At 42.0% G+C, this 27780-nt stretch overlaps 1 protein-coding gene across 4 annotated transcripts in view; it reads left to right on the top strand.

The window, feature by feature from the left end:
• The window catches only part of LOC113904228 (serine/threonine-protein kinase Sgk3), a 110305-nt gene that overhangs the window by 46114 nt on the left and 36411 nt on the right, over positions 1-27780 (top strand). For 2 of the 4 annotated variants that reach the window (XM_027561101.1, XM_027561104.1), the window contains exons 1-4: positions 2499-2603; positions 17798-18014; positions 23609-23692; positions 26075-26147. In XM_027561101.1, coding sequence (XP_027416902.1) covers positions 17937-18014; positions 23609-23692; positions 26075-26147 — 235 coding nt within the window. In that variant the 5' untranslated portion in view covers positions 2499-2603; positions 17798-17936. Of the gene's footprint in view, positions 1-2498; positions 2604-17797; positions 18015-23608; positions 23693-26074; positions 26148-27780 lie in introns of those variants that run through there. The other 2 variants (XM_027561102.1, XM_027561103.1) reach the window with 1 other exon arrangement.

A 27780-nucleotide genomic window follows, 5' to 3' on the forward strand; every position in this document is an offset into this window, starting at 1 on the left:
TAAGGACTCACTATAGGGGCTTCCCGGGTAGCTCAGACTGTAAAGCGTCTGCCTATAATGCAGGAGACCTGGGTTCTATCCCTGGGTTGGGAAGATCCCCTGGAGAAGGAAATGGCAACCCACTCCAGTATTCTTGCCTGGAAAATCCCATGGACTGAGGAGCCTGGTAGGCTGCAGTCCATGGGGTCACAAAGAGTTGGACACAACTGAAGCAACTTAGCACACACACATAGGTACATCACTTGTTTGGCCATGGGGTGACAAACAATGGGTAGGCTACTTTTTATTTTTATGTAGCTCCATGAATCTCAAAGATTTGGTCTTCAAAACAAACAAATCTTATTTAATGATAATTTATTTTCCTGTGTCTTTGATCAGTCACATATAACTGCCCATCAAAGCTTTGGTTGTTGTTGTTTAGTTGCTAAGTTGTGTTCAATTCTTAGACTGTGGACTGTAGACCACTAGGCTCCTCTGTCCATGGTTTAACTTGAAGTAATTGTGTAACTTCAGCATTGTATAATTTCAGACAAATACAGAGAATCTTTATGTGATAGGTAACCTGAATAGCCTAATTGTAGATGAATATATAGTTTCTTTTAGGCTTTTTGAGGTATTGAAAATAGCTTTTTCTTTCTGGATTGGCTGGAGCTTGGGGATATTCAGTAAATAGCTTATGGTTTAGTTTTGAAGATAAATATGATAAATAACAGAGAAAACAAAACAAGTAGTTGTTGCTGAGTGCCAAGTGGAGCAGTACAGATTCTAAGCATTGCAGCCATTTTATTACATAGAGAGGTTCCTGAGCTGAGCTATTGTAGTCCTGACAGGTAACTAGGACTGAGGAGAGGTATTCTAAGCAGGGAATAGTGGCTATAAGTGTGCCATGGCAGAAGTGTTGGCTGTTCATTGTGGGTACCATACAGTGAGAAGACAGTCTATCAGACAAATGTGTAGATACACAGAGAGCAGTTGGAGATTGTAGGTGGAAAAAGTAAGTGAGGGTCAGATACAAGATTCTGAGTTCTTTGCATTTGTACTCTGTACAGAGATGACATTGAAAATGAGAGGGGTCATTGAAGAGACCTTGAAATGGAGAAAATCAAGGACCTAGTGACTAGTTGTGCGGATTGAGAAGGAAGAAGCGTCTAAACTTTTGAGCTAGGACCAGAGTGTTACTATTATAACAAATAGAAAAGTCAGAGAGGAGCGCTTCAGTGAAATGATGCCAGAGATCTCTGAGGCTTTTCCTAAAAATTCCCAATTTCTCTGTGTGTCTCCTAACTGGACAGCACCTTTCCCATGGCCCTTCTCCCTTATCATTGAACCTGGCAGGATAAAGTGGAGTGAGGAAGCGTATTTAAGAGATCATGAGGTTTCCAGGCCTAATCACTTCACTTTACAGATAAGGAAATTGAGGACTTCAGATATTGTGACTTCCCTTGAGGCCACACAGCTAGGCTGGCCTCTTGGCACCATTTTCAGAAAATCTTCTAGCAAAGGTTTGTGTATATCATTCCTGTTTGTGACAAAGTGAGTTGTGTGTTTCCCCACCATAATTCAATTAGTTACTGACTTGATTCCCTAAATCGTTTTTTCACCTTCCTAAATCAATTAATAATTAAAATAATTCCTTTCCAGAGATCTGATTTTTTTTTTTTTCCTCTTTATCCATACACACCACGGCAAACTTCGAAGTAGTACACAATGGGCATTAATGCCAAACTCGGGTCTGCTCTGTTTAAAGGTTGTTTGAGGGGAGCTGTTTGAAGGGAAAGGGAATGATTAACATTAATTTAAATCTGGAATGATGGTTGGATGGCATCACCGACTCAATGGACGTGAGTTTGAGCAAACTCAGGGAGATGATGAAGGACAGGGAAGCCTGGCGTGCTGCAGTCCATTGGTCGCAAAGAGTTGGAGACGAGTGACTCAGCAACAAATCTGGAGTGAGGATACTTTCTGGGAGTCTTTTCCACAATTTTTAAAACAAGGAGGCTGTGTGATGAAGATAGGTAAAGGAATTGCTTCCTTTCTTTGCCCCTCGAAACCGTTCCCTATGACTTTTCACTCTTGGAACCCAGAATTCGTGTGACTGTCCGAAGAGAATGAGATTAGCCAATGCCCTGAATAAGTGAACTCTTGTTACGTTACGTTGTCTCACCCAGTCCAACACCTTAGCTGGAACCTGGGCAGAGTGCCCTCTCTTCCCTTTCCCAAGCCTCTTTCCTCATCCTACCCCTCAAGGCTGTCTCTCTCCTTTCACCCTTTCCCTCTGCTAGCGTCCCGCCCTTCCTTCCTCGGGGTCGGACAACCCCAGGCCCTCCGGGGCTGCTACCCGCCTACAGCTCCTCTCGGAAGCTCCGCCCCAGGAGGCTGAGAGGGTGGAGCTGAGTGAGCAAAAGCCCGGCCCCGCTGCGGGTTGGGCGGGGCTGGCGACCGAGACGGCGCCGTTGATAGGTGGGGGCGTGGCTTGCCACGGTGGGGCGGGGAACGCGGAGGGAGCCGGTGGGGGCGGGAGGCGCGGTGTGGAAGCCTGTGGAGTGTGGCGCAGCTGTGGCCGCGCTTCCCGCTCGCCACGCGCTGGGCGTCTGTCTCCGAAGGTAAGCGTGGGCAGGTGGCCCGGCGCCGCGCCGACCCTGTGGAGGCATCCTTGGCGGGCGCGCCAGAGGCAGGTGTGGTTTGGCCGGACGGGTCCCGGTACCACTTCCGCGCGGAGCAGGAGTGCAGGGCGCGGGCAGGCGGCCGGGTGGCGTGAGCCCCGGAAGGGAGGAAGGGAGGGAGACAGGGTCGGGTTCTAGCTTCGGAGCGCGGGTTAACCGCACTAGCTCCGAGCCACGAAACTCTTCCCTCCACCCACCACACAAATCTCGAGAGACCTCAGGTACTGCAGAGACTTTATACTTTGTAATGTACATGTCTAGCTCGTGGTTCAGAAACTGTAGGAGAAACTCGGCAGTGAGCTTACCGGGAGCCTTTATTTTGACTTCGTGTTACAAAGTTTGCAGGAAGAGTGCGGCTGGTAATGGGACTGTTATTTCAGCAAGGACACGGAGGCTTGCACAGGCAGTGGATTGTGGAGATTAAGCGGGCAGGCTTTTGAAGCTGGAATGTTGGGGTTTGAATCTACTTATTAATTATGAAAACCCCGGCAGTTTGCTTAACTTTTCTATGACTTTGTTTTTGCATGCGTATAGTGAGAATAATAATAGATCCAGCATTATAGGATTTTTTTCTGAGGATTAAGTGAGTTACTACTTAGTAGTGTCTGGCTCATGTTAGTCGCTCAGTCGTGTCTGACTCTTTTGAGGCCCCATGGTCTGTCCATGGAATTCTCCAGGCAAGAATTCTGGAATAGATTGCCATTCTCTTCTCCAGGGTATCTTCCCGACCTAGGGATTGAACGTGGGTCTCCTGCATTGCAGGCATAGTCCACAGTAACTTGAGCCGTTTTATTATGCAATCAGATGGGCATTCATCTTCAAAGAAAAACCTTCCTGCAGAACCATTGCTTGGAGGTTGCTTTGGAACAGTTTTCAAAGACTGAATCCCACTGGAAAAGTTCTCATTACTATTCTGTCGTGCTAGAGATGTGATCCTCTCCCTTCTTCCAAATCAAAACCACTTTCAAATGATACCAAAACCTCAGCATCTTGAGGGTTGTTCTCAAAGAGGCATGAAGAAAGGCAGCACTTTTTCAGTGAGTGTAGCCTTATTTTAAGGAGAAGGCAATGGCACCCCACTCCAGTACTCTTGCCTGGAAAATCCCGTGGATGGAGGAGCCTGGTAGGCTGCAGTCCATGGGGTCGCTAACAGTCGGACACAACTGAGCGACTTCACTTTCACTTTTCACTTTCATGCCTTGGAGAAGGAAATGGCAACCCACTCCAGTGTTCTTGCCTGGAGAATCCCAGGGACGGGGGAGCCTGGTGGGCTGCCATCTATGGGGTCACACAGAGTCGGACACAACTGAAGCGACTTAGCAGCAACTTAGCTTAGCCTCATTTTAAGCACTAAACTCTGGTGCTCAAAAAGAAGTTCATCTCACTTTATACAGAACTTATAAGTCCTACTCCTTTGGGTGGGTACTTATTTATAATATAATTGCAAAATGAAGTAAACCAGAGTACATAAACTAACCATCATCATAAGAATCCTAACTTGCCAGGTTGAAACTCAGTATTGAAAGGAATCTGAAAAATCAGATGGGCTGCCCATCATAGATGAGAATCATACCCAAAGATCCAAAACCAGCAAGTGACAGGGCTTAGACTAGAATTCAGCTCTGCTGAGAAGCAGATTATAAAATCAAAGGATGATATTACTTCTGGTGTTGATGATAGTACTATTTTTATTTTTGACAGTTTTATGGTGCTGTGAATGATTTTTCTCAGCATCATCCTGCTTCATAGCTTAATTGCATGATTCATAATCATTCTTTAGCACCTTTGATTTAAATCACAAGTCTCAGAGTTGCCACATCAATGATTGCTTTGAGAACAAGATGATTGTCTTCAGCTTTGTACAAACATGTTCTAACAGCGCTTTAGTTTTGTTATTTTATACAGCCCTTTTCTCTCATGTAAGGAATGTAAACAGCTAGTGTAAACACATTGACCTTCTAGGCAGTTTATTATCATTGTGTTATTGGTGAAGTTTCCTTGGTTGGGTAAGATAGTTACCAAATGCTAGCGCAAGGAAATCAGACTTGAGTACCAGTCATGAAAGAGATACGTTGCAATTGCTACTAACTTCAAAAGCGTCCTGAAGTGAAATTATTTGGAGATACTGGTCTGTTGCTTGCTGACTGTCCCCTGGCTCCTTGTCGAGTCCACTCCCTCACCTGTAGGTATTTGTTCAGATGTTGCTGTATCAGTCAGACCCTCCTGTTTAAAATCCCATTCAGCCCTACTCTTCCTGTAATATGTATTTGCCTGTCTACTTGTCTGTTATCTGTTGTCTGCCACGAGACGGTAAGTTCCATGAGGACAGGGGTGCTTGCCAGTTGTGTCCACTGCTATTCCCGAAGTGCCTGGCACCAGGGAGGGTCACATGCCGGCATTTCCAGCTAGGACCTGTAATTACTTAAGCCAGTTCACCATTCATTTTGCCATGATCCACCCTCCCCCATTTCTAGTTATTTGTCCTGTTGTGTTAGCCGCTCAGTCGTGTCCAGCTCTTTGTGACCTCTTGGACTGTAGTCCACCAGGCTCCTCTGTCCATGGAATTCTCCAGGCAAGAATACTGGAGTGGGTTGCCATTTCCTTCTTCAGGGGATCTTCCTGACCCAGGGGTCAAACCTGGGTCTCCACATTGCAGGCAGATTCTTTACCGCCTGAGCCACCAGGGAAGCGAAACCTGGAGGCAGTGTTGATTCCTCCTTCTCCCTGGCACTCCATGTGCAGATAATAGCTACTGACTGAGTTCTCTTGTCAGTTTTTCGCAGTCCTGCCATTCCTATTGCTGCCATGTTCCCATGTCTTCATGTCCTCCTGGATTCCATTTCGCCCTCTACACTCAGCTCTACTAGCTCCCTTCTCGTTTGCCTTCACATCCTCACTTGCAGGATGAAATCCAGAGTGAGAAGGCTGGCGCTGAGTTCTCTGTAATGAGATCTCAAATCCACTTTTCAAGCCTGTGTCTCCCACATAGAAGAAAAGTGATTTCCAGCCTATACTTGTAAATGTGAAAGTAAAATAAGGCTTTGATGGTGATTCCCTATAAAATTCCAGGGGTTGCCTCACAACAGTTTCTCTTTCTTTTTTTATTAATAAGTAGGTCTTTTCCTCCGGGTGGGCAGGAATTCTGACAAATAGGACTATATGACTGTTACCTGTTTGTCCCGAGGACTTGTGCTGCTGTTTCTAAGTGCCCAGCCTTAAAAACCTCTCACATGTTACTGCTACTGCAGATACCTATATAGGTTTAGTTGGAAAATGTGTTTCCTGTCTCTGAAGTCTAGAGACTTTTATGACTTTTAAAGAACTTGCCACACTCTGATTGTAGTTCTCTGGGCATTTGTCTTTTCTTTTTTGGTACATACAAGGTCCTGGAGGACGGGAGGCATGTACACACAAATTCTAGTTACTTTTTTGAGGAAAGCAAGCTATGTACCCACTTAGCTCTTTTTAAAATAAAATAAAGTTCACCTTAATAGGTCTTTAAATCATGAAATATTGAGCCTCAGCGATCATTTCTACAAGGTGGACACTCCAGGAAGAAGGCAAAGGAAGCTCAGTTCTAGAAAAATTTTTAATGCAAGTTACTGAGGTCTGGATTTTTGGAAGGGAGAGCAATAGACCCAACACCCATGTAGGCTGCCAGGCCCAAGTTTAAAAACAAATACACAGACTCACTCAGAAAACCATTAGAACAAGATAGAGTCATGGAGCCATCTGCAGCTTTGGATTTTCTTGTGAAGAGTTATTCCTAAGCTGTATTTTGTATTTGCATCTCTTGACATGAATAATACTGTCTCCCTTTGTTTTCTGAGCTGGAAGACTGAACATTCTTTCTGACCTGCAGAGAGCAGTTTACCTTCTTTTCCTTCATTGTTTCATAAAATGTTTGTGCTTCTTTTGTTGTTTATTTTCTGGATATATACAGAGGATAAATGCCAGAAGCTTTTAAATTCTTCAGAGAAAGGTGATAGATACAAGATTCTTGAATTTGTCTATTGTTGAAGCTTCCGGTTTTATTAAGTCTTCTGTCAGCATTTGGTTTCATATATTTTGCTTCATTTCATTATAAACATGCCCTTGCACATATTCTAGCTGAGTGATTGCTTTTATTTTACTTGTGATTTTTTTATTTCCTAATAGATTAAATCTTATTTACGGAAGTTGTGTAGACATTTCTGCAGTTTAATTTTCTTTCCTTCTCTTTTGCCTCCCAAACCTCAACTGGAGTTTTTCCATTCTAGGGCACTCATGAGCCTAATTTATTTTCTTACAAATATCTTCTAAATTTATTTTACCATTGCTGGGATGAATCTGTAGTTTCTATTGACAGGAAAGAGTTGGTAGGGAAAAAAAATACACATACGTTAAGTCCTAATTTTTGTGGATTTTTAAAATAATTATTTTTGGACTATAGTTGATTTACAGTGTTTTGTTAGTTTCAGGTGTACAGCAAAGTGAGTCAGTTTCACATATACATATATCTACTCTTTTTTAGATTCTTTTCTCGTATTGGTCCTTACAGAATAATGAGTAGAGTTCCTGTGCTATACAGTAGGTCCTTACTAGTTATCTATTTTATATATAGTAGTGTGTATATGTCATTCCCAATCCCAGTTTATCCCCCTTCCCTTCTATAGGTTTGATTTCTACATCTGTGACTCTTTCTGTTTTGTAAAGAAATTCATTTCTACCATTCTTACAGATTTACATACAGGTGATATCATATGATATTTGTCTTTCTGTGTCTCACTACACTCAGTATGGCAGTCTCTAGGTCTATCCATATTGCTGCAAATGGCATTACTTCAGTCTTCCTTATGGCTGAGTAATACTCCATTGTGTATTTGTACCACATCTTTATTCACTCCTCTCTTGGAATTTAGGTTGCTTTCATGTCTTAGCTATTGTAAATAATGTTGCAGTGAACATTGGAGTGCATTTATCTTTTTGAATTATGGTTTTCTCCGGATATATGCCCAGGAGTGGGATTGCTGGATCATATAGTCCTATATTTAGTTTTTTAAGAAACGTCCATACTGTTCTCCATAATGTACCAATTTACATTCCCACTAACAATGTAGAAGGGTTCCCTTTTCTTCACACCTTCTCCAGCGTTTATTTTTTGTCGATTTTTTGATGATGGCCATTCTGACGAGTGTGAGGTGATACCTCACTGTAGCTTTGATTTGCATTTCTCTAATAATTATTGATATTGAGGATCTTTTCATGTGTTTATTAGTCATCTGTGTGTCTTCTTTGGAGAGATGTCTGTTTAGATCTGCTGCCCATTTTTTTGATTAGGTTAAGACCTAATTTTTGAAATGTTAAAACTTTAAGGTAAAAATCTGCATCTTTACTAACAACAGCTAATGTGAGGTCAGGATTTAAAGCAAACATACTACAATTTAAATTTAAAGTGTACTATAATTTAAATTTGTAATTGACTGTAAATTTTGTCTTTGGGAAATTTCTTCTAATGTGCTAACCAGTGAAATTTTACTGTCAGAAAAGAACCTTGAAAGCAAATATTTGCTTTGGAGTAAAGTATCCTTTATCACACCGTATAATCATCTGTGTTTACACTGAGTCTTCTTTGTTTATAAAACGCCTTAGTTAAAGGTGTTATCAGATAGAATCATTCATGCAAATATTTGAAAGTTGTAGCATAGACTAATTATATATCTGTGGCACTTGGTAAGCACTGTGTAACTATTTGTTAAATTAAGTAAGTCTATATGTTTTAAGGAAAATTTTATTAAGATACTGTAGTATATTAGTATGTATGGTAATAGAATTGATCTAATGAAAGGGGAGAAATGGGTGATTCTGGAGACTGATGAAGGAATAATGAGGCAGTGGCTGCTTTGAAGATCTTACTTACCTTCTTTAGCAAATTAGAATTCCCAAGTGTTTCTTTCCACCCATTTGTTGAAAGAATAAACAAGCTAATGTATATTGGGGTTTACTGAGTGCATGGTGGTAAAGAAGTCTCAAAATTTGCACTATAGTTGGGTCTCAATAAACAAGTCACATGCTATCTTAGATGTAAATGCTAAAATGGAAAGCCCAGGATGATGACAGAAGATTCATTTGGGGAAGGAGCACTTTAGTTAGGGTGATCGTGAAGGCTTGTAGGAGAAAGTGACCTTTGAACAAAGGCCTCAATGTGAAGGGCTGAAGAGAAAGCCTTCCATCTAGGCAGAGGGGACCCAGCCAGGGACCAGAGACCGGAGTTGGGAACATGCTCAGTGAGTGTGAGCCTTGGAGAGAGGCTGTTCTGATTGGAGTCTAGTGATTGCAGGGTTAAGAGCCCTGGTGCAAGGCAGCTGGAGAGGTAGGAAGTGGTTAGGTCACATGGGTGCTTGTAGGCTGTTGACAGTAATTCAGAGTTTGGATTTTATTCTAAGGGCAGGGGGAAGCAATAGAAAGAGTTTAAGGAAAGGAGTGAAATTATCAGATTTACAGTGACTTTAAAAAATCGCTCTGGCTACTGTGGGAAGAATGGATTGAAATGAGATTAGAAGAGATACAAAGCTGAAGGTGCTCCCAGGACACACTGCGATGTGATGGTTATCGTTGTCTTTGTGGGGGTTTTTTTGGTTGGTTTTTGTTTTTCTGTGTGGTTTTTTTTTTTTTTTGGAGTTTTGATGCTTCCTTAATCTGAATTCTGCCAACCTCCGCAGTCAGAAGCAGCTTTATCCTAGCCTTCCTAGGGCCTGCGGTGTTTTATTACCACTGCTGGTTCCGTGCCACTTGCCCCTGCACTTTTCTCTTGCCTCATATAGGCACCCATCTACCTATTTCCCTGCCAATGATCATACTCCCCCAGAGAATCATCTCTGGAAGTGTTCTGGGTGGGAATGTGCTCCCCTCAACAGTGCAAAAGCGTGGGAAGCTGAGAATAGGGCAGGTGTTCTGGTGATGGGGACCCCAAGATAGTGGCTTTGGGAGGCTGATGAGGGTAGAGCAGAGCATTGCTGCTGCAGTTCACATCCTTGCCCTGTCAGTTCTGGAACCAGTGAAGGGACATGTTAGTTGGCATGAGGTTAAGGCCTTCCTCTTTCTCCTAGCAGTTTTGATTTTAATAGTGGAGAACAAAGGATTGTCAGCAGTCACTTCTGCTTCCTCACTCAGTCCCTTCCTTAAGTATCTAATAAAATGCAACCAGTTTTCAGAAAACCAACAAATTCATGTAACTTTTGTCCAGATTCTGGAACACTCCTATCAAATTGCTGGGTGCAGACTATTCTATATTGTGTCGCCACATTGGATATTGTGCACAAACTTTATTTCTGATTCTTGTATCACTGTTCTTTATCCAGAATCAGGATAAAAGGTGTCTCAAATAAGAGTTGCAGTAAGGAAAACTAGGACTGTTTTGTGATTACAGAATGAGAGCGAAATCAAAGAGGAGGGTGGGGTGAGAATTAGAATAAAGTAGGAAAACAGGAAAAGTTGTAACTGATTCATCATGTGTTAGGCTGGGGAGGTTACTATGTATCTTTCATTGGCAGATCCTGTTAGATTTTTCAGTTCTTCTGCAATGAACTTAGTTTATAGATGTGACAAAGAGGTGCTTTGTTTCTGTTGAAACATTTCCAATATATTTGGAGCTGGTAGTCTGTGAGGGGGAAGTAAACAGATTTAGATTATATACTCTTATGTAAACTTTCAATGAAGTAACCAGTTGGCTTGGGGTAAGAATGTCCTAGGAAGCTGCTTTTAATATAGTTTAAAAGCAGACCTACCCACTTGACTTATAGCCTTCTCAGGAGTAATTCCTGCCCTCATCCCCCAATTATTTTTCTTGAATTCTCTAGGTAAATCCCCCTTCCCCAGAGCAATTCTCATACCAGTCCCCAAGCCATGCCCAGGGTCTGCATGAATTTTCTCTTTTCTCTTCCTTCACCGTCTCTGTCAGTTCCCTCCTTTGGATCCTTGTTTCCAAACACACAGTGTCCACTCATGTTCCTGCTGATGAAGAAAACCTGTAGGTCCTCCAGGCCTGCTCCTTCTGCTCGGAACAGGATCATTATTAAATTCCCGTTGTGCTTTGGTATGAATCACTGACCCCTCTCTGTCGTGTTGAGTTGAGTGGATGCTGATAGTTACGAATGCACCTACCTTGTAATTTTGGGTAGGCCCCATTAGTCAATACTGAACAGTCTCTGTGATTGTGGAAGAAATGAGTTAAGAAGGGCTCTGCTTTTATTGTAGAGGGAAAAGCAGAAGAATCTTCTGACTTTCTTATGAACTGTGTTTTTTTTTTTTTCCTGCTGTCTGAAACAAAGATGGACACAATCCAGGCCAATAATTGCATACAGTGGACAAAAAGGTGAACATGGTGATGAAGGGGGAGAATAAGTCTTAATTAGTATCTGCCTATTTTAATCAATATTTATCCAACATTTTTAATATAACTTGAATTTGGAGATTTCTATCATGAAATTTCATCTTTTTTCATATTTCTGCTTTTCGTAGGCCCACATTTTTTTAAAGTTTTTATTTATTTTTTTAACACCAAAAACATTTGGTATTGGGAGTATAGCCGATTAACGATGTTGTGATAGTTTCAGGTGGACAGGGAAGGGACTAAGCCATACATATACAGGTATCCATTCTCCCCCAAACTCCCCTCCCATCCAGGCTGGCACATAACATTGAGCAGAGTTCCATGTGCTATACAGTAGATCTTTGTTGGTTGTGCATTTTAACTGTAGCAGTGTGTATATGACCATCCCAAACTCCCTAACTATCCCTTCCCCCTGCAACCGTAAGTTCATTTTCTAAGTCTCACAGGCCCAATATTTTAAAAAATTGAATTTATTAATGCTCAAAAAAAAATCCTATGATAAGATCTATTTTGGTATTTTCTTTATTTCATAATTTAGCTCTTGATTGTCCTAGTGATGGGACCACCACCACTCACAGCCGGCTCTGTTCCAGGCTTTTGATTAGATGTTGAGGGTGATGGTCTCAGCAGCACTCCCTGTCGCTTCCTGGTGGCAGAGTTGAAAGCTGCTTTTCCTGTGTGCGGCTCTCTTTCTGTAACTCCATGGTTAATGGGCACTTGGTGCTCCATTGCTTTGCCTCCAAAGGTGATTTAGAAGGGATGTGTGCAGCAGAAGTGTAGGAAATTGAGAGGCGGCGTGTGCACACTGGGCTCTTGGTGAGAGCCGTGTTCACATCCCAGTGCTGCCACCCAGAGGTCTGTGAGGATGTGGACCTGGTAGCCTCAGTTTCTTCATCTGTAAAATAGGAATAATGACCCTTGACTTCTTGGGTTGCTGTGAGAAGTAAGCTATGTGTTGGATGTGAACACTTGAAACAGTGCCTGGTGTTAGCACTCAATAAATGTTACTTTCTCAACCTTAACAGTATTGACATTATGGACCAGGTAATTTTTTTTTTTCCTGGCCATGCTGCCCAGCATGTGAGATCTTAGTTCCCTGACTAGGGATTGAACCTGCATCCCCTGCTTTGGAAGTGCAGAGTCTTAACCACTGGATTGCCAGGGACGTCCCTTTTATTTATTATTGTTACTTATTTGTTAATTTTGTTGGGGAGGGGTACCAGGTAACTTTCTGTTGTAGGAGCAATGCAGGATGCATGGCATCATCCTTGACCTGTAGCCACTAGCAGCCCCCCAAACTATGACAACCAAACATGTCTCCATTCGTTGACAGATATCCCCTGTTGAGAACAACCATACATACAACATTTACTAGCTGTGACAGTATCTTGGCAAAGCATTCTCACCCCTAAGGTCCTCTGAAAGTTCTTTTCTTATCTGACCCACTTTGTTTTGTTATATTGAACATGTCTGAGTTCATTCATGGTGTCAGGGCTTCCCAGGTGGCTCCGTGGTACAAGAATCCGCCTGCCAATGCAGGACACATAGGAGATGTGGGTTTGATCTCTGGGTTGGGAAGTTCCCCTGGAGAAGGGAATGGCTACCCACTCCAGTATTCTTGCCTGGAAAATCCCATGGACAGAGGAGCCTGGCAGACTGCAGTCCATAGGATCCCAGAGTGGAAATGGACTGAGCGACTTCACACACACATCTGAACTCAGTCTCCTTAGAACCATGTGACCTCCCTTAGGCAAGCCAGCTGCCCCTGGGAACCAGTCTGCAGGATGATCTTGTGACTCTCCAGCAGAACGAAGGCAGACTGTTTTTCTGTTCCTCTTTGAGAGGCCCTCCATACCTCTGAACCTGCCCCAGAGTTCCAACTTTGATTCTCATGTGAACACATGGCTCTTTGTTCTTTTCTTTCTTAGTGTGGGATTCCTTTTTTTAATTAAACTTTTAATAGTAGAATAGTTTTTTTTTTAACTTACAAAATTGTAACAAAGATAGTAGTACAGAAGTACCCATGTACCCAACATCCATTTTTCCCTATTAATGTTATTATTATCTGGCAGCACCATGCAGAGGATCTTAGCTCCCAGATCAGGGATGGAACCCACGCCTCTGGCAGTGGAAGCACAGAGTTTTAACCCCTGGACTGCCAGGGACGTGCCTAGAGTGAGATTCTTATATCAGTCCTCTTCTCACTCCATTTTATTGAGCTGCCTGGCCATTAGATTTTTAATTGCTTCAGAATTTTAATTGCTTCAGTTTTACAGAATAAATACACCTTAAGTATACAGTCATAGCAAAATTGCTTTTTCAAAATTTTGCTTCTGACCATTTAAAAACGCGTCCATGAACCTTCTTCATTGCTTCCCAGAGGGCTCTTTAGAGCATACATGTGTTGTTGAGGTAGAGTGATCTAAAGGATAATGGTCCTAAAGTCAGACCACTACTGGCTCTAATCCTGACTCCACCGCCTCAGGAGGTTACTTCATCTTTTTATGCTTCGGTTTCTCCTTGGTTTCCTCTCAGTGGAGCTGCTGTGAGGAGCAATCAGGTTAACACATGTAAAGCACAGTCTGGGTTATCATCTTGCTTAGACACTAAATATTAAATATTGTTAGGTTGCAGGTTCGACTCAGCTTAAGGAGAGCCAGTGTGGTATAGCAAATGAATACATATGGATTTGGGGAGTCACAGATTTGAGTTGGAATCACCTGTTTGCTGGATACTAGTGTGGACAAATGATTTGATCTTTGTACGATTTCTTCACAGCAATAATTTCATTATTCTAACTCCCTTTTTCAGAGAAAATTGAGGCAGACAAGTGTGATATCTTTCAAACATCTGTTCCCATACCTGCCTGGCTTTATAATTTGCAAAATAAATTTGCAGTCTTTAGTTGCAGCATGGGAACTCTTAGTTGCGACACATGGGACCTGGTTCCCTTACCAGGAATCAAACCTGGGCCCCTCTATTGGGAGCTCAGAGTCTTAGCCACTGGACCACCAGGGAAATCCCTGCCTGGCTTTATCTTTAACAAGCCTGAGGATCCATGACGATCTGCGTGCATGTCCCTTTTGTGTGTTCTCAGAGTGTACCATGCATACATCTAAAATCATACTTAACCAACTATCATAAATTCTGTATAACCAACTATCATAAGTTCTGTATTGCTTATCATTCTACCCCATTTGTCAAGTTCCTTGCAGATAGAGTTTTCTCTTTGTCTTTGTGTTGCTTAGTGCGCAATGAAAGCTTAATAAGTATTTGTTGAATGAGGAAATATAAATTCATTTGAAGCAAATTGTAATGTATTTGATCCAGTTTACTGACTGACTGACTGAACAGTGCTAGGTTTCATCATCGCAAATCCTTAAAACAACCTTGTGAAGTAGGCATTGCTAGCTTCATCTGCTAGATTAGAAAATTGGAACTCCTATCATTTAAACTTATGTAAGGACTCAAGGTAGAAAATTGTGTATTTCATCCCCATAAGAGCTGTGGTCATAGAAGAAAGGGCCTCCCAACAGGAGCTTCGGCCTTAAGAGAGAGAGGAACATAGCAGCGGCCATGCCACAGCCTGCCCAGGAGGGAGCAGGGCGAGGAGACGCATGTCCTGATGCCCTTCTTTCCACCCCATGTCCTGCCAGTGCCTCTCTGGATTAAATCAGCCGGCAGCCAGAGGGCCAGGGAACCTGTGTGGTGCGGGCTGTGGTGGTCACTGTCCTAGGTTATGGAGTGTGGGGTGGAGCAGGGTGGAGTCTGAAAAGGAAAACAGAGAACGTCAGTGCAGTCTTCCTCTTTCTGTCCCTTAGCATTCGCTCACACTTGGTGCATAAAGCTTCTGTTCTTGACTCAGGAAACTCAAGGTCCTGTAGTCACTTCAGCCAGTTCATTCATGCTCCCACGTGGAGTCATTGCTAGTGTTCTTCACGTAAGGTGATAGAAAAAAACGAAAATAAAATGCAGCCGCTGTCTGCAGTCTACAGATGCGGTCTCAGCATCTGTAGCTAGTCCTCTGGCTCAAATGGCTCATCATTCCTTTTTTTCTTCTAATACTTACTTTCTGTTCCCCTTACCCTCTGCCTGGTCAGTCATTGTTTACCGGATGTCAAGGGTTGTGCTAGTTTTCTCCAGCAAAAACATCCCATTGGCATCACCATCTGATTAAATTTAGAATCATCCGTAGTCGTGCCCTAAGATCTTTGAGCCAGGTAAACAGACCCGTAAATGTGAGTGTAGTAGGAATCAACACCCCTGTATCCTTCAGGTTTTTGACAGTGGCACTGGTTTCTGAGCTTCTCCAGGGATGTGATGAAGTTTTCGATTTGCTTTCTTAGTGGGGAGACGGGGGAGAGGTTCAAGGATTCCTTCACCTTTTTTCCATGATGGATTTTATGACACAGAACAGGGAGCCAATTTAGGGATCTGGCCAGTGACTAAGTGTATCTATTTCCACTAAAATTCTAGGACTAGGAAAATAACCACAGGACAGGCCAGTGCTCCCATTGGACCCACCATGCGATAGATACCAGGGTTGACTTTATCTCTCACCTGCTCTCTGGAGTGAGATGGGTGCTCTGACTGGAGGGCTATGTTTTAGGTTTCCTGGGACTATAGTCACTTCAGAGCTAGTGTCTGGTAACCTTTGGAAAATCCTCGCTCTTCTCTTTCCCAGTGGCCAGTCACCCTTGTGAATGCCTGCAGGTACTTCTTAAGTAAGGTCTGGAGAAAGCGTGATGGGGTGCACGTGTGGGTATGTCTAGGGCCACAGTAATCTTATGTTTAGATTACCGTGAATGTACTCCCTTATGTGTACCTCAGACTCCTGGTAAAATTGTTGAGATTCTTCACATTTTTTGGTGTAAAGTTGATCTCCTCTCAGAGTGGGCTTTGAACTTCTTTCTGGGCTCTTTTGGCATGTAATTCCCGTTAGGAGGCAGTGAGGGATGGTGGGGCAAAGAGAAGTCGTGAAACAATTTGAAAGGGCTTATGGGAGGGGACTTAGGAGGCCGTGTCTCCTCAGAGGACAGGTCGCTACTTTCAGCTGAGATGTTTGGCCAAATGTGGAGTTAAACACCCTTGTTGTTCAGTTGCTTGGTCGTGTCCGACTCTTTGCGACCCCATGGACTGCAGCATGCCAGACTTCCCTGTCCTTTACCGTCTCCCGGAGCTTGCTCAAGCTCATGTCCGTTGAGTTGGTGATGCCATCAACCATCTCATCCTTTGTTGTCCCTTCACCTCCTGCCTTCAGTCATTCCCAGCATTAGGGTCTTTTCCAATGAATCAGCTCTTCGCATCAGGTGGCCAAAGTATTGGAGCTTCAGCATCAGTCCTTCCAATGAATATTCAGGGTTTATTTCCTTTAGGATTGGCTTGTTTGATCGTCTTACTGTCCAAGGGACTCTCAACAGTCTTCTCCAACACCACAGTTCAAAAGCATTAATTCTTCGGTGCTCAGCTTTCTTTATGGTCCAACTCTCACATCCATACATGACTACTGGAAAAACCATAGCTTTGATTATATGGACCTTTTTTGGCAAAGTAATGTCTGTGCTTTTTAATATGCTGTCTAGGTTTGTCATTGCTTTTCTTCCAAGGAGCAAGCCTCATCTTTATCTGCCCAAGTGCCTGCATCTGTGATTTAGGGTCATTCACTTTTCCAGCTCTTGCCCTCATGTTAGCATAAGAGATTTTACAGCGTTGCATATTTAATTGGTTCTGCAACCCTTGTCATCAAACCATGCCTTGATTTTTACTTGTATCAGATTAGCAGCTGTTAGGGGAAAAGGGCTCATTTAGAACAGCCATAGGTTTTCCGCTCATCTATTTGGGAATTCACAGCTTTCAGTTGGTCATTTGTTTTGTGTATATTCTCAGGGACAGTCAGAAGCAGCTACAGTTCAGGTCACTATTTTTGAAATCAACATTTTCATCATATACTTGACCTTATGGCACCTTGCTCACCACTTGTACTTCATCGTGGGACAGGAAGTTTGAATGGTCTTGGTATCACTATGTGCCAGATTGTCAGTTTCCCCTCCCCTCCCTCCATAGTAATGTTATCAGGATATTGATCAAACATGCATTTCATTTTTGAGGGTCAGTTTTCTGGGGTCATTCTTGGTGCATTTACTGGAGTAGAAGGGACTCGAACAAAGGGACTATTGACTAAGCTGATGGGGGCAGAGGTGAGAGAAGCAACAGGACATGGGGAAGCACCCTTCTCACAGTGTTTGGAAGCCGTTACTGCTCCCAGGCTTTCAGCTGTAGCTTGAGAGAGGTCACCTGGTGGGAGCCAGACAGGCCTTGTTTTAAGTCACTTAACCTCTCTGTGTCTCAGTTGCCTCATTTGTAAAATGGGAGTAAATAATTGGTTACTAGACAGGTTCCCAATTGGAAGCAGACTTCACCAGTTCCTCTTGATGCTAGGAACTTAAAAACCACCCTTTGAAAACCCTACTCTCAGTCCATCACAATAGAGTCCTTTCAGGTGAGAGTTAACCCTTGGTCCATAGGAAACGTGGTTGTAAATGCTCCCGGAAATTCTTAGTAGAGAAGAAAGTGGACGATTTAGCTATTGAAAGGGACATAACAGAAACTATGTCTCTAACCTGGGCTGAGACTTAAGATCAAAAGTTAAATTCCTGCAAGAAGAGGGATAAAATGGGTTCTGTGAGCCAGGAATGACAAATCAAGGTATTTTAAAATCATTTTGCTAATCAGTTCTTTTTTTTTTTTTTTTCTGTTGGTTAAGGTTGCATGATGGAGTTTGAACATTACCTCAAGAGGTTTTATGTTTTGGATTAGCTAATTGTGTTTGTCCTCTGCTGACTGTTTCTTTGGACTCGCTTCTTCGTGTCCTTCTGAGGCAATAAACTCAAAGGGATTATACCATGGACTACAAGGAGAGCTGTCCAAGTGTAAGCATCCCCAGCTCTGATGAACACAGAGAGAAAAAGAAGAGGTTTACTGTAAGTATGTAATGTGAAGTTCATGGGACAAAATTGAATGTAGAGAATATTTCCATTTCTGCTTTTCTTCCTGAACCTAGAATGGCTTCCCCTAGACTTGGCAGCTTATCTTTCAAATGATGTGTCCTCCACAGTCTTCTCTGTGTACTGTGATGGAATACAGTTTCCTTTTCAGTGTAGATTTTTGCCTGTTTCCCTATCTCTTCAGAGATGCTTGTGAACTATCCCTTCAGAGATGCTTGTGAACTGTCCGATAGACCCTCTCAATCGAAAATGTGCATACGAGTGGTTCTGTGGCACATACACTTCTCAGGATCTGTGGACTCTGAAAGTCATTGATTCCATGTGAAGAACCACTGTCTTAATTTCCACATATCTTTCTTAAGACATTTGTCATTGTAAGATTTTTTTTTAATGTGGATCATTTAAAAAATATTTATTGAATTTGTTACAATTTTGTTTCTGTTTTATTTTATTTTATTTTTTGGCCCCAAGGCATGTCAGATCTTAGCTCCCTGGCTAGGAATCAAACCCGGATTTCCTGCATTGGAAGGTGCAGTCCTAATCACTGGACTGCCAGGGAGGCCCTGACATTTGTCATTTTCTACCTCATTGAAAAAATATTTAATCTCTTTTTTCACCAGAGAGGCAAAGTCCATTTCTAATTTTACCTTTTATTATCATGGTGGTAACTCAGTGGTAAAGAATACGCCTGCTAATGTAGGAGACACAGGAGATGTGGGTTCAATCCCTGGGTGGGAAAGATCCCCTGGAGGAGGAAGTGGCAACCCACTCCAGTATTCTTGCCTGGAGAATCCCATGGACAGAGGAGCCTGGCGGGCTACAGTCCAGGGGGTCACAAAGAGTCAGAAACGACTGCGCAATGTATCACCTTCTCCTCATCAGCTACTATAGGACTTTATAAAGAGCAAGCAATGGGTATTTGGCTGAGTCAGTATATCAGTGACTGCTGTTGGGAAACACTCACTTTTTTATTTAGTGTAATGCCACATTATTAGTATTTAGTCTGGCAGTCTTGTTAGTATATAGAGATCTGCTGTCTTCCTTTTCCTCAAAAACTGTCATTTATCTTGTCTGTAACAGATCTGTTCTTCCTTGTAAGGCCCCACCCACTGAGCACTATGAAGAAACTCATTTAACCCCATCCTGTTTAACAGTTTGACTGAAAATGTAAGCAGTTCTTTTAAGTAAAAACGCCTAGGCTGTCTTTTTCATTGTGGTCTCTTTCTCTTATGTGAACACATGCTCCTTCTCCAGCTTGGCATCGTGGTTTGTGGCCAGAGAGGTGTCCCCTTTCACAGTGTTTGTTCAGTGGATGACTGACCTCATGGTAGCCTGGCAAATGCCGGCTTTCTTGTCATCCTCTAGATCTTTGCCATTCCAGGTGTAGAGTGACGGGTCTGGTGAATCTCTGGCTGTGGTTGACCTGATCCAACCCTGGGCCTCATGCCTGCATCCACCACTGGCATCCGCCGTTGACGGACTGATCTGTAATCTGTTCTTTGTTGGCTTGGCGAGTGGGGGTGACTGACTGCTGACTTAGCTTCCCCTTGGCCCCGTGGTGGCTGTGGAGCCCACTGAGGCTCTGTGTGCCCTCCACTGCTCCTCACTCAAGTGGTCTGTCCTGGGCTCTGACCACTGGGCAACCTGGCCCCTGCCAGAGGCCACATCACAGGAGGGGTTGAGGAGTTAAACTAAACCCTCTGACCACTCCAGTCTGCCTTCTTAACGAGGTAGGGGCCCCCTAATGGTGGTTTTCTCCCAGAGCCTCAGACAGAGAGCTGGGAACAGCCCTTCCATTTTCTGTTCTCCCTTCCTTAATGAACATGCTTCCACAGCCTGCATGCAAGCCCAGAGCAGAGAGATTGCAGCATGGGTCTGGCCATTTGACTCTCCTCAGACATTGTAGCATTATCTTCAGCGTTTATTCCACATTCATATAAGCCAGTTTTAGAGACATCACGTTGGATTTCTCTGGCGGTCCAGTGGTTAAGAATCCGCTTGCTAATGCAGGGGACAAGATTTTGATGTGTGGTCTGGGAAGATCTCACATGCCTCAACAGCTCAGCCCTCTCTCTGGAGCCCACATGCCACAACTACTGAAGCCCGTGTGCACTAGAGCCTCTGCTCTGCAACAAGAGTAGCCACCGCAGTGAGAACCCCACGCACCACAACTAGAGAGGAGCCCCCGCTCGCCGTAACTAGAGAGAGCCTGCGCACAGCAATGGAGACCCAGCACAGCCAAAAGTAAATAAATATTAGAGGAAAAAACCATCATATTGATGTTAAACCAGAGATCAGTATACTTTAGGTAGCAGAGTAGAATGTGCAGTTTTCATTCCTTCCATCTCCTTATTTTTAACTTTGGTAAGTTCTCTCCTTCAAGGACAGAACCTCCTGCCGAGTTTGTTGGAAGCTCATCCATAGCAGATACATGCAGTGGGTTATCTCAAGGGTCCTGTTTTTCATGGTAGGAGTATTTCCTTGTCTTCTGTGAAAGGGTGAGGGAGGCCTCTAGCGTCACTCTTACCAGCTATTCCCAGAGCTGTCCCTGGAGTTCTCTGAGGCTCCCTCTAGATCACCTTGTTCACCTCCTCCTATCGGATGCTCAGATGGTACCTTGTCAAAGAAGGACTTTACTGACCACCTGCTATACAATAGCACCTTCACACGTCACCCTGCCCCTTCACACGTCACCCTGCCTCTTTACACTCTGTCCCACTTACCCTGTTTAGCTTTTTAATAGCAATTATCACCACCTGACATACCTTTAGGTTTATTTATGTGCACTTCTCCTGAACTTGTTCTTTGAAGCAACAACTTCCCTCACTATCATTTCACCAGTATCTAGATCAGACATGGACATTTAGTAAGTGTTTGTGGCATTGAAGTTGAATGAGAAAGGAGGGTTCTTGTGTTTGTTGCTGACCACTGTAGTACAGTCCTCGGTCCTCGACAAGCTTGGTTCTAGTCAGTGCAGATAGACCCCACCCAACCCAGCACAGACTCTGTCCAGCTTCAGCATGTCTGTGTAATACTGGGAACAAAAATAGACACTGCGTTAACTCTTCAGTAATATTTTTATGAATAGTTCTCATGTGCCTTTTAAATGACTTTATTCAGTTCAGCTTCGCTCAGAAAAATGCACTGCATTCTAGAAAGTCTTGACTTAAACCAAGTCTAAATTATACTTTGATTTATCCACTCAGAGAACTGTCCTTGAGCTTTTTTCTTATGCCAGCTGCTGTTCTAGGCATTGGAGATAAGTGGGTAGCAAGCATGATGGCAGTCCTTGCTCTCAAGGAACTTAAATTCTGGTGCAAGACAAGCAACAAGGAAATCTTTTTTAAAAAAAACTTCATAAGATTTATTGTACTTGGTTTTGTTAAATTCTGTGTATTTTTGCAAATGAGAGTGTCTTTTCAAATTTGAAAGGTTTTTTTATTCACTTGTATTTTATTAGAACTTACTTAGTAAGCTCTTGTTCATAAATCATCCTGCTAATGAGTAACCTCACAGGGCTTTATCTCAGCTCCTATAAATAGAGAGCAGAGCTGCCTCAGCCTGGAACCTAGGTTTGGTTCCAGTCTTGGCTGTACTCGAGTATCCATGGGAAGCCACCTTATCCTGTCAGGAAGTCAGCACAGACAATGTTGTTTGTTCAAGATGCTCATAATCATATAAAGCTAAGTCTCTGATCCTTTGGAAGGAGTCCTGCTTCCAGGCCCATCTGATGCTGACTACCATGGGAGATAAAATCTGTAGTCTGCTTTTAGAAACGTGGCTCTGTTTTGCCGGCACTCTGATTAGGTTCTTCTTCCTCTACTTCTGCACTCTCTCCAAAGGGAGCCATGTCATCTTATAAACAATTCTGACATCTTACCCAACAGCTTCCTGTAAGACAACCGAATGTCCTCTGGGTTAACACCAGAGGTAACACCAAGAAGCTCTCTTACCCTTGGAGCTCATGTAAAGGTGCCTGGATGGTCTTGTTCTCTCTGCCTCACTTATCCAGGTGACTAATGCAGTGGGTTGGCTTCACCTTCCAGGTGAGACTTTGTCCCCTTTCTCATGGGAGGGTATGGCTTTACGTTATGGGGCCCTTCTTACTGTGGGTCTGTTAATGTGACCTTATCTTTAACAGTACTTCAGAGTTCATACTTCATAAACATACACAGTGTCAGAGAGATCTTTGCTCACAGTATTATCTAACTATGAAGTGGTGAGTGGAGCTTTCCAGTCTCTCATGGGAAAGGATAGTTTGTGTAAATGCTTGTCTGGCCATCTTCTGAAGTAAATTTTCTGGCCATCTTCTGAAGTAAATGTACTGTGTTATCTACAGACTGTGGACAATTGTATTATAAACATCTCTTTCCCCTAATCTTCACTGTAAAATAGTGAGGTTGATAACCCAAGACATACATCAGTGAGTTTTTCTTCATACACCTAGATACTTGCTGTTTTTAGAAATGATAAAAAGATCTTTGGGGTCCAATTGTTTTCTCTGTGTTATGTTGAATTATATTCTGAGCCTCTCTGTGGGATGGACTATGAAAGATAATTCTGTATTATAACTGTTGATTCGACTCTTGTTCTAGTGCATAGGAGGTTAGAATATTTAGATTTTAGTCTCACAAGTCTGTGAACTTGGGCAAGTTATTTAACTTCATGGGGCCATCATTTCTTCCTATCTGCAATAGGGGTTGTAATATTTTTTCTGTTTACTTCATAGGGTTGTTGACTCTGGTTATATGAAATTATGTGTGCGTGAAAATGTTAAAACATAGGCAAGAAAGTCATAGGAAATATGAGAATAAAGTCTTGGTTTGAAAAATATTGTGTAAAAGATGCCCTGAAAGGAGGAGAACTAATAACTGAGTATTTACTATGTACCAGGCATCACTTTTGAAAATACTTTATCATTTCAGAGTAGTGGTTACCTTTGGGAAAGAAGAGAGCAATGTCATCTGTTGAAACTGTGTTTTATTCTTGGGGCTGCTGCTGCTGCTAAGTCACTTCAGTCATGTCCGACTCTGTGTGACCCCATAGACGGCAGCCACCAGGCTCCCCCATCCCTGGAATTCTCCAGGCAAGAACACTGGAGTGGGTTGCCATTTCCTTCTCCAATGCATGAAAGTGAAAAGTGAAAGTGAAGTTGCTCAGTCGTGTCCGACTGTTAGTGACCCCATGGACTGCAGCCTACCAGGCTCCTCCGTCCATGGGATTTTCGAGGCAAGAGTACTGGAGTGGGGTGCCATTGCCTTCTCCAGGAAATCTGAAACAAGAATTGAAAAATGCCAGAATTCAGAAGATGTAAATAATGAGTACACGGGTGTTCATTATGTTACTCTGAAAACTACAGAAAATTTTTCCTACCATTTAAAAAATAAAACACCTTTCAACAAGATAAAAGAAATGTTTGAGTTGGTATACTTGTGTATCTTGGAGGATTGTATATAAATATTAATGTTTAATTATCTATTTCATAGGTATGAAAACATTTTATTTGCATATGTAAATAGCTAGTGGGGAGTTTCCCTCAAATTTTATTTTATTATTTTTAATTTCTACAGGTTTATAAAGTTCTGGTCTCAGTGGGCAGGAGTGAGTGGTTTGTCTTCAGGAGATATGCAGAGTTTGATAAACTTTACAATACTGTAAGTAACAGTCTACAAGATTTTTACTTAAAACATCTGAGAAAACTGGAAGCTGAAGGAATTATTTGATGATTAAACAATACTTATGTATATATCAGACAAGCAGAAAAGAGATTCTTCAAAATCATCCTAATTTTGGAATGCTTACTAAAAAGGGTGAGAGAGGACTTCAGATAAACTACTGAAGATATAGATGTGTAGTCTAAAATACATTTCAGTGTCATAGAATATTAGAAATAAATCCTTTCTATCTGTTTTTCTAATAATTGTAAATCATCATGCTGCTGCTAAGTCACTTCAGTCGTGTCTGACTCTGCGACCCCAGAGACAGCAGCCCACCGGGCTCCCCCGTCCCTGGGATTCTCCAGGCAAGAACACTGGAGTGGGTTGCCATTTCCTTCTCCAATGCATCAGAGTGAAAAGTGAAAGTGAAGTCGCTCAGTCGTATCCGACTCTTTTCGACCCCATGGACTGCAGCCCACCAGTCTCCTTTGTCCATGGGATTTTCCAGGCAAAAGTACTGGAGTGGGGTGCCATTGCCTTCTTCGAATGATCATGCTATTTATTTCTAGTTAAATTGCCCAACTGTTAGCTTTAAGTGTTAGAGCAGAGAGATCACGATATGGGTCTGGCCATTTTTGCTGCAGTGTCTTCAGCATTTATTCCACGTTCAGGTAAGCCAGTTTTAGAAACATCATGTGTATGCATGCTGAGTCACATCAGTCGTGTCCAACTCCTTGCAACCCCATGGACTGTAGCCCACCAGTCTCCTCTGTTTATGGAATTCTCCAGGCAAAAGTACTGGAGTGGGGAGCCAGTCCCTACTCCAAGGCATCTTCCCAGCCCAGGGGTCGAACCCATGTGTCCTCCGTTTCAGGCAGATTCTTGTCTGATTCACCAGGGAAGCCCATTTAGAATAAAAGGGAAGAGAAAAAAATAACATTTTCAATCTGTAAACATGTGTTTTTTATGACTGTAGTTTGCATTTGGAAGCTTTTTATTATAGAACTTGTTGAACATGTATGGAACTAGACTAGTATAAATAGAGAACATCAGATAATGTACCATCCATCTTCAAGAATTATTGTACATGGTCATTCTTGTTCCATCTGTATCCCTAGCCAGCCCACTATAATTATGAAGCAGATCTCAAACATCGTATCTTTCTGTTTGTAAATATTTCTGTGTATATCTCTAAAAGATAGATTCTTTAAAAATATACAATGTCATTATCACAATAATTAATGAAAATGCTTTAATATCAAATACTCAGTGTTCATATGACTGGTTGAAAATCCTATTGTCTTTTTTTTCCAAACAAATCATTATAAATTTTATTTTTTTGTTTTAACTTTTTCAAAAATTTTTATTGAAATATAGTTGATTTTATGAGTTGTCTTATAATCACTAAGTTTCCCCCTCCACCTCTCTTTTGTGTACAGTTTTTTTGTTGGAAAAAACAGGGTCGTTTCTCTACAGATTTTTTATCTGAATTTTGTTGACAGCTTGCCCATAGTTTAGACTGATTAATTCACTCTCCTCTTCTTTGTATTTCCTGTCATTGGAGATATATCTGTATTCTCTCACACAAACGCACACTGTATGTGTGTGTATGCGTGTGTGTGTGTGTGTGTATGTAGTATATGTTTGGGTTTTTTTGTTTGTTTCTAAAACATTTAAAGTTACTAGAGAAATGCAAGGATTGGTAAGGCTGTGTAAAGACAGTATATGCGTGGTTCTTTGATGTCAAGTGATGTCAGGCTTATAGTAAAAATAAGCATTTACCCATTTTTATGGCTTTACTGCCCTAAATTGAATTTCTTCAGGACCAAGTTGTTTTTCTCTGGGGATAGGCAAATCTAAGAGACAAATGTGTTAGAATATTAACAGGAGGAAGGATTGAGCAGAGGAAATTGAAAATTCATCAGCTTTCTCAGAAAACAATTGCCAGTCTGTCAGAACACAGAAGTTACATTTCCTGACATCATAAACAGGGAGTAAGTAACAGGTATTCAAAATCTATACCCCAGGTTCTTGTCCAAGTACTTAACTTAAACAATTTTAAGCCTCACAGCAAATCTATAAGTGCTCAGATTATCCCCATTTTCCACAAGAAAACTGAAGCACAGAGATGTTAAGTAGCTTATCCAAGGTCACAAAGATATTAATTGTTTTATTGGGACAAAAGAGAATTAGCCAGATTAATGGTATTTTACTGGCATAATTTAATATTGTACACTTAATCATGATATACTTAAAAGTATGATGGGTTTTTATGATGGATTTTTTTTTTTGAAAATTAGACTGTATTTTATTTTGGCATGTGTATAACTAGAAGACCTATATAGTAAGTTTATGTAATATTATTTTTTTCAATTCTAGTTAAGGAAACAATTTCCTGCTATGGCCCTGAAGATTCCTGCCAAGAGAATATTTGGTGATAATTTTGATCCAGGTAGGCAGTAAATTCTTAGACCAGCCATGAGTAATGTTAAATTTTGAAGAAGCAGTTAACATATTCATTGCCCTGGATAGTAGTGTAAATCTGCAAAGCTGATGGTTCTCAGGCTGTATGCCTGATTACCAGGCATTGTTTTAAATACTTTATATGTTTTAATTCATTCACTCCTCACAGCAGCTTTTGGAGGCTGGTTTTACTATCATCACTATTTTATAGATGAGGAAGCTGAGGCACATGTTAGATAATTTGCCCAGGCTCACATACAGCTAATAAATAGCAGATCTGAAAGTTAAATTCAAGTGGTCTGGCTTCAGATAAATCTGTTGATCACTAAGGATAATGTGGATTACTTTCCTAATCATGAGAGGCATTCCTTGTTATATCCAGAAACATTTTACTAAATGTGTGGTCTGTACATGGCACCTTTCAGGCCTTTGAATGGGATACAAGTATCCTATTGTTCACCTTTGGGAAGCCTAATGTCACATAGGATCTCAGAAATCTGGAGGCTGTATGTATGTCTGAAGCCTCAACTGCAAAAAAAATTTTTTTACTAGACTTTAAGAAATCAACCTAGTACACAAATATCTACTTATTAGACAGAAATCTCTATCCACTAGAAATTCCATACGTAAAGTCATCTGTCTATGCCACAGGTGGATCCTGACAAGCTATTGAGTTTCCTCTCTCCCCACCATCTTGCCTCCTCAGCTAACTTGCTTGTAACCATCAGACCTGTGATTCCTGAGTGTCTGCTTTCTTGGTTGTTACTCAGGATATGAGCTCTCAAACCACTTATCCTGCTTCCTCTCTACAGCCTGACCCTACACTGTTCCTTTGTCTCCCAGACCTTTTCACCATACCCAGTGCAGTTCTGTCCACGATGAACAAACTCCTTTACCCTCCATCTTTTTCATATTTCTTTCACATTCTTGCTTTAATTAAAACTGACTCCCCCCCACCCCCACAGCCGCAGGCTGCTGGAATCCCCTGTAATCCTCTCAACTGAAGACGCTTTATTCTCCTATACTTTCTGAACCTTTGGATTGGAAAGGATTCTCATTTCCCCAATTTTTTTTCACTTCTCCTATTTTATGTAGATTGTTTTCCTCTTGGGAGAACTTAGCACACTTTATTGTCCTACCAGTCTGTTTTATCTGGGTGTAGATTTTACGAAGGTGGATACTTTATCTTTTTTATTTATGATGCCTAGTAAATATTTGGTTCTCAATAAATATTACATGAATTCATTAATAGAAGATTGAGTTGGCACAACACTGTCAGATTACACATTCCGTGGGTTGACTCTGTAGACCAGTGACTTTTGAGCTCTTATTCTCTTGTATTCTCTTTAGCTGCAGAATAGTGAAATCTTATGCAGAAAATGTCATGTGTAGAACAAATAAAAATGGAACTGCTTTGTTGGTGCAGCAGTGAAGTATGTCTGTAGAGCATGGGTTGAAAAACATTGTGGAGGGCAGCCTGGGGGCTTTAGAGTTACTTGAGCAAAATGGCAATATAATGTGAAACCCACCGTGTATATGTAAGTATGCACAGCAGAGGGAAGACAAGATAGAGACTGGGAGGCTGGTGAAGGGAATATTCCAGGAGTCCTCCAGTTAGAGAA

The sequence above is a fragment of the Bos indicus x Bos taurus genome, chromosome 14 (assembly GCF_003369695.1).
Source record: "Bos indicus x Bos taurus breed Angus x Brahman F1 hybrid chromosome 14, Bos_hybrid_MaternalHap_v2.0, whole genome shotgun sequence".
NCBI classification, from domain to species: Eukaryota; Metazoa; Chordata; class Mammalia; order Artiodactyla; family Bovidae; genus Bos; species Bos indicus x Bos taurus.